The sequence below is a fragment of the Erinaceus europaeus genome, chromosome 12 (genome assembly GCF_950295315.1).
Source record: "Erinaceus europaeus chromosome 12, mEriEur2.1, whole genome shotgun sequence".
Taxonomy (NCBI): domain Eukaryota; kingdom Metazoa; phylum Chordata; class Mammalia; order Eulipotyphla; family Erinaceidae; genus Erinaceus; species Erinaceus europaeus.
The window spans coordinates 95,786,620-95,798,533 of NC_080173.1; the positions used below are offsets into that span (position 1 = coordinate 95,786,620).

The following is an 11,914-nucleotide window of genomic DNA, read 5'->3' on the forward strand; positions in this document are numbered from 1 at the left end:
AGGAGCAGTGGATTCCTAGTGCAGGCACCGAGCCCCAGCAATAACCTTGGAAGCCCCCCCCCCCCCCAAAAAAAAAGAGAGAGTCTTTTTGCATAAGCATTATGCTGTCTACCTCCATCCCCAATCCTCTCTCTCTTCCTGCTTTCTTAGATGTATCTTATGGACGAACTCGAGGCTGGAACATGACCTCTTGCCTCAGTAGTTTTGGGGATCAAAGCAGGTTCTGTGATCTGTTTGCTGAGTGACTACCTCAGCTGCAGTTATTATTTTCTGTTTTATTTATTTTGGATAGATACTGAGAAATTGAGAGGATGGGGAGACAGAGAAAGAAATACCGGTAGTGTTGCTTCACTACTTGTGAAGTTTCCCTCTTGTAGGTGGGGACTGGGGGCTTGAACTTGGGTCCTTGCACATTGTAATGCCCCTTAATATTTTCTTTACTATATTTAAGTACAAGTGGCATTGATTTTCATTTTTATTTTTTTTATATTTATTTATTTATTCCCTTTGTTACCCTTGTTTTTAATTGTTGTAGTTACTATTATTATTGTTGTTGTTGTTGGATAGGACAGAGAGAAATGGAGAGGAGGGGGAGAGAAAGACAGACACCTGCAGACCTGCTTCACCGCCTGTGAAGTGACTCCCCTGCAAGTGGGGAGCCAGGGGCCCGAACCGGGATCCTTACACTCACTGGTCCTTGAGTTTTGCACCATATGAGCTTAACCCACTGCGCTACCGCCCGACTCCCAATTTTCATGTTTTTTTTTTTTTTTGCCTCCAAGGTTATCGCTGGGGCTCGGTGCCTGCACCACGAGTCCACTGCTCCTGGAGGCTATTTTTCCCATTTTGTTGCCCTTGTTGCTGTCCTTGTCATTGTTCTTGTTGCCACTGATGTTACTAGACAGGACAGAGAGAAATGGAGAGAGGAGGGGACGACAGAGGGGAAGAGAAGACAGACACCTGCAGACCTGCTTCACTTGTTGTGAAGTGACCTCCCTACAGGCGGGGAGCTGGGGGTTCGAACCAGGATCTTTACACCGGTCCTTGTGCTTCGCGCCATATGAGATATATGCCATATGCCATAGCACAGCAGGGTAGCTGCGGTGCTACCCAGGGCCCGGCCCCCCCCCCGTGTTTCTTTTTTTTTAATAGTATTTATTATTTGATAGAAATTGAGAGGGGAAAAGGAGAGAGAGAGAGAGAGAGAGAGAGAGACATCTTCTGCCCTGTATCACCATTTGGGAAGTTTCCCTCCTGCAGGTGGGGACTGGGGGCCTGAACCTGGGTCCTTGTGCACTGTAATACATGTGCTCAACCAGGTGTGCCACCACCTGGCCCCACTTGATTTCTATTTATTTATTTATTTATTCCCTTTTGTTGCCCTTGTTTTATTGTTGTAGTTATTATTGTTGTTAGTGATGTTGTTGTTGGATAGGACAGAAAGAAATGGAGAGAGGAGGGGAAGACAGAGAGGGGGAGAGAAAGACAGACACCTGCAGACCTGCTTCACCACTTGTGAAGTGACTCCCCTGCAGGTAGGGAGCCGGGGGCTCAAACCGGGATCCTTTTGCCGGTTCTTGCGCTTTGCGCCACTGCCAGACTCCCTAATTTTCTTAATAATGGCGGTCGGTGAAACAAATCTTAACAAGCAAACAAACAAAAAAAGCTCACCAGAGGGTGCTGGGGAGGGAGATACAGCCACGAAGTTCAGTGTGGTATCCTGGATGAGATCATGGGACATGAAAAGAACATGAATAGAAAGATGTGAATTGGAGGTGGCCGGTGGTGGCGCACCTGGTTGAGTGCTCATGTTACAATGCTCAAGGACCCAGGTTTGAGCCCCTAGTCCCCACCTGCAGGGGGAAAGCTTTACAAGTGATAAAGCAGTACTGCAGGTGTCTCTGTCTCTCTCCCTATTACTCCCTTCCCTCTCAATTTTTGGCTGTCTATCCAATAAATAAATAAAGATAATACAAAAAAAATGAAAGAAAAATATGAATCGGGTTAGGCAGTGGCACACCCCGTTAAGTTTACACATCACCACCACAAGGAACACCCACACCCCATCTGCTGGGGGTACACTTCTTGAGGGTGTCTGTCTTTCTTCCTCTCCATCTCCCCTCTCCCCTCTCAATTTCTCTTTGTCCTGCCAAGTATAATAGAAAGGGGGGAAGGCAAAAAAAACAAAATTACCAGGCTAGGTAGACTTGTAGTACGGGCACTGAGCCCCAGTGATAACCCTGGTGGCAATATATATGTATGTGTGTGTGTGTGTATATATATGTATATATATATCTTGGAGTTCAATTAATAATATCTGTTGTTGAGCTTTAAAAATCGACACTGTGCCACTGTTACATAAGATGGCAATATGACGGGAAACAACTGGTTTAGGGGATTGATGGGAATTATTTAGACCAGAGCACTTCTCAGCTCTGGTTTATGATGGTGTTGGGGATTGAACCTGGGACCCTTGATGCCTCAGGCATGAAAGTCTTTATGCATAAATATTATGCTGTCTTCCCAGCCCTACCATTTTTTTTCCTTAAGATTTTACTTATTTCTTTAAACTACATCCAAGATGGGCTGAAGATGGTGAAATCGCCGTTTTTTTTTTTTTTTTTTTTTTGTCTCCAGGGTTATTGCTGGGGCTCAGTGCCTGCACCATGAATCCACTACTCCTGGAGGCCATTCCCCCCCCCCTTTTGTTGCCCTTGTTGTGGTTATTATTGTTATTGTTGACGTCATTTGTTGTTGGATAGGACAGAGTGAAATGGAGAGAGGAGGGAAGATAGAGAGGGGGAGAGAAAGACAGACACCTGCAGACCTGCTTCACTACCCGTGAAGCGACTCGCCTGCAGGTGGGGAGCTGGGGGCTCGAACCGGGAACCTTAACGCCAGTCCTTGCGTTTTGTGCCATGTGTGCTCAATTTGCTGCACTACCGCCTGACCCCCAAAATCACTTTTTTAAAAAAAAAATTTATTTACTTATTCCCTTTTGTTGCCCTTGTTGTTTTATTGTTGTAGTTATTCTTGTTGTCGTTGGATAGGACAGAGAGAGATGGAGAGAGGAGGGGAAGACAGAGAAGGGGAGAGAAAGGTAGACACCTGCAGACCTGCTTCATCGCTTGTGAAGGGACTCTCCTGCAGGTGGGGAGCTGGGGGCTCAAACCGGGATCCTTAAACTGGTCCGTGTGCTTCGCGCCACGTGTGCTTAACTTGCTGCGCTACTGGCCGACTCCCGAAATCACTATTTTTAATACCTGAGTAGTATTCTGTTGTGTATATAGACCACTCATCTGTTTTTGGACATCCTGGTTGAATAAATCATGTTAAATGAAATAAGTTAGAAACAGAAAGATGAATAGGGGATGTCTTAACTCAGAGGCAGAAGTTGAAAAACAAGATCAGAGAGAAAACATTAAGCAGAAGCTGGACTGGAGTTGGGTGTGCTGCACCAAAAGACTGGGTGGGCGAGGGGGAGAGTTCAGACCCTGGAACAGGATTGTATTGTATTGTTGTATTGTTATGTGGAAAACTAGGAACTGTTATGCATGTACAAACTATGTATTTACTATCGACTGTAAAACATTAATACCGCAATAAAGAAAAAAAAGATTTACTTTATGAGAGAAACTCAAAGTTACTGTGATACATGTGATATTGGGACTCAAATTTGGGATCTCACACATACAGGCCCTGTGTTCTACCACTGAGCCACCTCTGTGTTAGTGTAATTTAAAAAAAATCAATCTGGAATCATCTCAAATAATTCTGTTTAAAAAATGTGTGGTAGACATTGGGAGATATCATAATGTTTATGCAAAGAGACTTTCATAACTGAGGCTCCAGAGTCCCAGGTCCCTTGGCACCACCATAAATCAGAGTTGAGCAGTGCTCTGGTAAACAAACAAACATATTTAGCAGATTACAGTAAAGATCTGAAGTGTGTGTGTATGTGTGCGTGTGCGTGTATAGTATAATGGTTATGGAAAGAAGCTCTCAAGCCTGAGCCTTGAAAATTCCAGATCAATGCCCTGTACTACCACAAGCTAGAGCTGAGTAGTGCTCTTGTTAAAAAGAACAAAAAGGGGACCGGACACTAGCGCAGCGGGTTAAGTGCACATGGTGCGATGCACAAGGACCACCGGCGTCGTAAGGATCCCGGTTCAAGTCCCCGCCTCCCCACCTGCAGAGGGGTCGCTTCACAGGCGGTGAAGCAGATCTGCAGGTGTCTTTGCTCCTTTTTCTTCCCCTCCTCTCTCTCTCTTTCTGTCTGTCCTATCCAACAACAATGACATCAGTAACAATAATGGTAATAACCACAACAACAATAAAACAAGGGCAACAAAAGGGGAAAAAATAGCCTCCAGGAGCAGTGGATTCTTGGTGCAGGCACTGAGCCCCAGCAATAACCCTGGAAGCAAAAGAAGAAGAAGGAGAAGAAGAAGAAGAAAAAACAGGAGCAAAAAATCCTGAAGTTCATCCTAATATGTCACATGTGCAGCATTTTCTTGTTACTTTGGTTAGGAGATCTGAAAATGAATTTTTCTCTGCATAAAAGAGCTTTTGGTTATTTTTTATTTATTTGTTCCTTTGGCGTAAAAGATAGTGTAGGTAGTACTAGATTTGCCTCTACTAAAACACAAATGCTTACATTTTAGAGCATTGTATGTATGTATGTATACACATACATTTGAAAGACATTTATCTGTGTGTGTGTGTGTGTGTGTGTGTGTGTATGTGTATGTGAGAGAGAGAGGTAGAGAGAGGAAACCAGAGTACCACACCGGCACACGTACCACCTGGCCCTGAACTTGGGACCTCATGTTTGAGAGTCTGACACTATCTGGAAGAAACAAAAAACACCGCACATTATCCATGGAACTTCTCTTGGAACTGTGCTAGTTGCCCCATGTAGTGCTGGGAACTTGAGCCCAGGTGCTCACACATGGTGCTGTGCGTGTACTCTGTCTACAGTGTCTTACTCTTTCCCGACCCTGCTTATATATTTTAAGATGTAGCCTCAGAGTTAGTGATCTGGATCTGGGGTTATTGTATGTAAGGGGTGTGGATCTGTGCTTTTTTTTAGGTGAGAAAGGAATCATGACTCAAATTCTCACAGGGATTCCAGATCCATGAAAGGTTAGGAATCACAGTTTCTGGTGGTGGGAAATGTATGGAATTGTGCCCCTCTTATCCCACAGTCTTGTCGATCTTTGTATTTATTTATTTATTTGTATTTATTTATTTTTACCAGAGCACTGTTCAGCTCTGGCTCATGATGGTGTGGGGGGATTGAACCTGGGACTTTAGAGTCTTAGGCATGAGAGTTTCTTTGCATAACCATTATGTTCTCTACCTCCACCCCATGTCTATCATTATTAAATCCCTAGTTAAAAAAAAAAATCACAACTTGGATCAGTTCATTGTTTTCACTCGGCAGTTGAGCACACTGCTTTGATGAGCATTTATTCAACTTCCAAATCCAGGATTCCCAACTACCACAGTTCAAACTGTCTAAAGCTTCTCAGCATTAAACTTCACTGGTTTTTAATTATGTCTTTGTTTACTCACTCCAGCCTTAGCCCTTCCTTCAGTAAGTACTACAGAGGCTGTGTTTGCTTGTATTTACTTATGTTTGTTTCTTTAGGCCAAGCCATGACTACAGTAGCAGTACATGTAGATTCTAAAGCTGAGCTGACTACCCTGCTGGAGCAGTGGGAAAAGGAACATGGCAGTGGGCAAGACATGGTACCTATCCTTACCAGGTATGGACAGAGTTTATTATTTGTTTTTAATAATTTGTTTTAAGAAAAAAAAAAACGAGAAATAACATGAAACACTTTTACTTTGAATTCTAAATACATTTTTTTCTTTTCAGAACTTATCTACAACTAGTGCCCACTACATTACTACTATTAGTTTACTACTCTGTTTTTTGAAGCTTCCAAAATTCTTTGCTTTTCGGTATTGCAGTAAAGTAAAACTTCTTGACAAAGGGCCAATGGAGGTGGGGAGAGAGTGCCTTGGGCTCTCAGACGTGATACTAATGAGAGACCCGGGTTGGTAGTGTGTGTGTACAGACACCCTTCACCAGGAGATGAGAAACTATATTCACTTATCAGCAGCTGTCCTACAAGCCGTTATTTCCATAATAAAATGCTTTAGGGGAAGAAAGAGCATCTCTAAAGCCGTAGGACAGATTAGAGATATTTAATGTACACACTGATGTAAGATGGGAAAATAAATAGAATGAACTAGCCTTTAATGACCTCCAAAATCCGTCAGCAAACACAAACAGAAACAGTAGGTCGTGTGCATGCGAAAGGGGTTGTGCACATGTCCGCCACATGAGCTGTTTCACCAACCCCAAAATAAATTCCCATGTTAACATTGAAGTTTCTGCTTTATACTCTGATTTTTAAAAAATTCAGACCCATTTCTCAGTTACTTTGTGCATGCGTTTGGTTTTTTTTTGCCCTTTTAAAAAAATCTTTATTTATTGGATAGAGACAGCCAGAATTGAAAGGGAAGGGGGTGATAGAGAGGCAGAAGGACATCTGCAGCCCTGCTTCACCACTCACAAAGCTCTCCCCTGCAGGTGGGGATCGGGGGCTTGAACTTGGGTCCTAGAGCATTATAATGTGCGCTCAACTGGATGCGCCACCTCCTGGCCTCCCCTTTTTTTCCCTTTAAAATATTAATTTTAGGACTGGATGGTGGCACTGTGAAATTGAGAGCACTTGTTGCCATGAGCAAGGACCCAGGTTTAAGCTCCCAGTCCCCACCTGCAGGGAGAGGAAGCTTCCCAGATGATGAAACAGTGCTACAATTGTCTCTTTCTCCCCTCGTCTCTTAATTTGTTTCCATCCAATAAATGAATAAATATTTTAAAATGTTTATTTTAATGAGGGAAAATGGTGAGTGCATTGCTTGACTCTGGTTTTGGTGGTGATGGGGCTCAAACCTGGGACTTCTTACCCTCAGGCATGAAAGTCTGATTTGTTACATCTCCCTCTCTGATAACACTTTTTTATTTTACTTACTTACTGGATAGTGGCAAAGAGAAATTGAGAGTGGAAGAAGGGAGGTGGGGAGAGAGAGAGAGAGAAACAGACACCTGCAGCACTGATTTACAGTTTATAAAGCTTCCACTACTCGCAGATGGGGACTGGGGTCTTGAACTTTGACCCTTGCACATTTTTATTTTTTAATTTCAATTAAAATTTTTCCCCTTGTTTATCATTGTTGTTATTGCTGTCATTGTTGTTGGATAGGACAGAGAGAAATCAAGAGAGGAGGGGGAGACAGGCAGAGAAAGGTAGACACCTGCAGACCTGCATCACTACCTGTGAAGCGAGCCCCCTGCAGGTGGGGAGCCGGGGAGCTCAAACTGGGATTCTTACGCCGGCCCTTGCGCTTTGCACCACGTGCGCTTAACCCACTATGCCATCGCCCGGGTCCCTACCCTTGCACTTTATAACGTATGTTCTAGGTGTGCCACCACCTGGCCTCTGGTGCATACTTCTTTACTTGACTGTTCCACAGTTATCATGTATATATTCCAAAATAGAACTTACTATCTTCATCCTACTTCTCTCTTTTTTTTTGCCTCCAGGATTATCGCTGGAGTTTGGTGCCTGCACTACGAATCCACTGCTCCTGGAGGCCATTTTATTGGATAGGACAGAGAGAAATTGAGAGAGGAGGGGAAGACAGAGGGAGAGAGAAAGGTTGACACCTGTAGACCTGCTTCACTGCTTGTGAATTGACCCCCCCCCCCCCACAGGTGGGGAGCTTGGGGCTTGAACTGAGATCCTTGTACAGGTCCTTGTGCTTTGCACCATGTGTGCTTAACCCATACAACACTGCTCAGCCCCCCTAGAAGGTACTTTCTTGAGAGGAAACTGGGTAGAAAAAATCAGTTTGAGGAGTGGAATTTGTTTCATGAGACGTTTGTTTAGATCTCTGTGTTTACCAGAAAGATAATGTTTTTTTTTTTTTTTTCCTAACTTGTTTTACTTTATACCTTAACTATTGTACATAGTGGTGCATTTTTTTAATGCTTGTCTAAAGTTGGCTTGTCTTCTGTTTATACTAGGATGTCTGAATTGATTGAAAAAGAAACCGAAGAATATCGTAAGGGGGATCCAGACCCATTTGATGATCGACATCCTGGTGAGACCTGTGTTCTCTTAAGCCTGGCTTTAATTTCCTTACAAAAGAAAATTGCCTAATTGCATTATTTTTCAATTAAAATTTCTTTGTGTTGAATTTTAACACATTTTACTGGTTAAAATATTGTTCAAGGTAGGGATACTTCCTTGACCTCTACTCATCTACATTCAAAACAACTTTTTAAAAAAATTTATTATTGGCTAGAAACAGAGAAATTGAGAGGGGAGGGGAGATAGAGAAAGAAAGAAGGTGTCTACTCATCTACATTCAAAACAACTTTTTAAAAAAATTTATTATTGGCTAGAAACAGAGAAATTGAGAGGGGAGGGGAGATAGAGAAAGAAAGAAGCAGAGAGACACCTGCAGCACTGCTTCACTACTTGAGAAGCTTTCCTCCTGCAGGTGAGAACCAGGGGCTTGAACCCAGGTCTTTGTGTACTGCAATGTGTGCGCTAAACCAGGTATGCCACTGCCTGGCCCCCTTTCATCTACATTTTCCCCTCTACTGCACCACTGGAATGAAATGAAGGGCTGTGTATGTGTGATGATGCTAATAAGCAGGTCTCCTTTGCCGAATCTTTGCATTCCATATGCTTAGAATTAGAGCAGAGAGGGAGAGGCAGAGGTGAAAGAGAGGAGAAACACCAAAACACTGACTCCCTATCCTTGGAGTTCTCTTGATGCTGTCCATGGTATTCCCGTGTGGTGCTGGTGCTGGGGACACAATCAGCCCAGACCTCACATAGAGTTAAGGTGAGTGCTCTACCCAGCAGGTTATTTTCTGGCCCCACTACTCATTTTATTTTATTTTATTTTATTTTATTTTATTTTATTTTATTTTATTTTACTTTACTTTACTTTACTTTATTTTATTTTATTTTATTTTATTTTATTTTTGCCTCCAGGGTCATCACTGGACTTGGTGCCTGCACTACAAATCCACTGCTCCTGGAGGCCATTTTTTTCCCCCTTTTTGTTGCCCTTGTTTATGGTTTTTGTAGTTATTATTGTTATTGCTGCTGTTGTTGTTGGATAGGACAGAGAGAAATGAGGAGAGGAGGGGAAGACAGAAAGGGGGAGAGAAAGACAGACACCTGCAGACCTGCTTCACTGCTTGTGAAGCGGCCCCCTGCAGGTGGGGAACTGAGGGCGTGAACTGGGATCCTTATGTTGGTCCTTGTGCTTCGTGTCATATGCGTTTAACACGCTGCGCTACTGCTTGGCCCCCACTCACTTTATTTTTAAAATAAATGTATTTTATGATGTAGAGAGGAGAGAAAAAAACAATGCAACACTTTTACATATTCAGTATTAGGGACTGAATTTTTTTTTTAAGTAACAAGATGCCTTATGACTTGTGTTTGAACCCTGGCGCTGCATGAAAGATTCCCTGGCGCTGAGAGAATATCTGATGCTGTGTTATCGCTCCCTCTATGAAATAAGCAAATAATTTAAAAAATGGACCCATCAGTGTTACAGTCTCACATGTGAGGCCTCAGTGCTAACACAAAACAAATCAACTATTAACTAATTTTCCCAGCCTTTAGCTAATTCCACCTCCTGTACACCTTTCTTTTTTCCCCCTTACCAAAGCACTGCTGAGCTCTGGTTTAAGGTGGTGCTACGGATTGAACTGGCAGCTCAAAGCCTCAGCCAAGAACGCCATTTGCATAACATCATACTCTCTTCCCAGCTCTCCTTAGCTGCTGCTTTTACTTTTTATTTTTTGCCACCAAGGTTATTGCTGGGGCATGGATTCCACTGTTCCCAGTGACTTCTTTCTCCCTTCCTTCCTTCCTTCCTTCCTTCCTTCCTTCCTTCCTTCCTTCCTTCCGCTTTTGAAAATGAGAAACACAGAGGGATACAAGCAGAGACAAGGAAAGACACCTGTAGCACTGCTTCACCATATGTGAAGCTTACCCCTTGCAGGTGGAGAGCAGGGACTTGAACTTGGGTTATGCCACTACCTGGAGGCCTTTCACTTTTTTTTTTTTTTTTTTGGCTGTATGTAAGAGAGAGCCTGTATCCCTGGCCTTTTTTTCTGAGGAACTCAGATGTTAAGGTGCCTGTGGTCACTATCCCCTGCTTAATGAAATTCCTTTATTAACTGTGGTCTCGTAACAGGTCACGAAGCATCTCTGCTGCTCTTGTGATTAAGTTGAAAGAATGATTGGACTTGGAGATTATCTTCTCTGGGCCACCCACTGAAATATATTGTACTTCCTTTTTTTGACTGGGAACTTAGGGGTTTTTCTCACACTCCTTGGTAGTTTTTTGTAGACTTTGTATGCTCTTAATGATGTTGGTCTGGGTCTAGAGATCATTTATTTTATTTAGTGTTGCTGTGTAGGCAGCATGCTGTGAGATGGGAAAGCTAGACAGTAAAATCTTGTTTTTCATGTTGTCACTTTATAATTTAAAATTTTTTTTTACCAGAGTACTGCTCAGCTCTGGCATAGGGTGGTGCAGGGGATTAAACCTGGGACCTCAGATCTGAGGCATGAAAGTCCTTTTGTAATGTTTGTTCAATCCTGTGCGCCACTGCTCAGTCCCTGTGCAAGTGTTAGTATAACTCTCATGCTGTCTCCTCAGTCCATCACTTCTATATTTATCTGTTTATTTATTTATTTTGGATAGAGAGGAATTAAGAGGGAAGGGAAGACCGGGAGATAGACACCTGCAGCACTGTTTGACCGCTTACGAAGCTTCCTCCCTATAGGTTGGGACTTGGGGGCTTGTACCCGGGTCCTTGCGCATTGTAATGTGTGTGCTTAACCAGGTGCAGCAACACCTGGCCCCAGCCCATCACTTTTAAAGAACTTCCTTATGAAACCCAAGTCATCAACATAATCATTTATTTGCGTCTGGTTATTTTGGTTGGAATTTAATAGCACTTATGACAACCTGGGTGTCTTTACATAAGTCTGAGTTGCTTGACTGGTATGACTTAACCACTCCTTTGTTCCTGCCCTCTCTTGGTAGGTCGAGCTGATCCAGAGTGCATGCTGGGCCACTTGCTGAGGATACTCTTCAAGAATGACGATTTCATGAATGCAGTAGGTTTGCTTCTTGTCTCCACAGATATATAGTGGATGCTGTATCTTCATTGATTTTTGTAACTAGTTTGCTTTCTCCTAAGAAACAGAGATAGGCTCTTTCTTTATTTCTCTCATTTTTTTTTTTTTTTTGACATTGGTTCAATGACTTAAGAGTAATTGTAATTTCCCCCCACTTGCAGGGGAGTCGCTTCACAGGCGGTGAAGCAGGTCTGCAGGTGTCTGTCTTTCTTTCCCCTCTGTCTTCCCCTCCTCTCTCCATTTCTCTCTGTCCTATCCAAGAACGACGACATCAATAACAACAACAACTACAATAATAAAAACAAGGGCAACAAAAAGGAAATAAGTAAATAAAATATTTTTTTTAAAAAAGAGTAATTGTAAATTTCCTTCTTGTCAGGATCTGACTTTGGTCAAGGTTTGTGCCCTTCCTCCTCCACCACCTCCTCCTCCTCCTTCTTCTATTCCTTATTTCCTTCCTTCCTTGTCTGCTTTGTTTATTTGAAAATTAGGGAAGTCTCCGAATGTTCATCCTTGGATATGATATTGAATTTAGGAAAATATCTATTTACCTGTGTTTATATCACACTCAGTTCCTGTACATAGTAGGTGCTTAGTTGTGATTGTTAGATTTGTGTTTGGAAGCAGAATGGCATGATGCTTGAGACCATTTGGGA

General features: G+C 42.8%; 1 protein-coding gene across 6 annotated transcripts in view; it reads left to right on the forward strand.

Annotated features, from left to right (window-relative positions):
- The window catches only part of DCAF1 (DDB1 and CUL4 associated factor 1), a 79,734-nt gene that overhangs the window by 16,761 nt on the left and 51,059 nt on the right, over positions 1 to 11,914 (forward strand). For 4 of the 6 annotated variants that reach the window (XR_009553236.1, XM_060204588.1, XM_060204584.1 and 1 more), the window contains exons 2-5: positions 5,093 to 5,145; positions 5,654 to 5,771; positions 8,105 to 8,181; positions 11,164 to 11,237. Coding sequence is in view for 5 of the 6 variants with exons in the window: in XM_060204588.1 (XP_060060571.1) it covers positions 5,139 to 5,145; positions 5,654 to 5,771; positions 8,105 to 8,181; positions 11,164 to 11,237 (276 nt within the window). In the remaining variant the exon portion in view is untranslated. The remainder of the gene's footprint in view (positions 1 to 5,092; positions 5,146 to 5,653; positions 5,772 to 8,104; positions 8,182 to 11,163; positions 11,238 to 11,914) is intronic. The other 2 variants (XM_060204586.1, XM_060204585.1) reach the window with 1 other exon arrangement.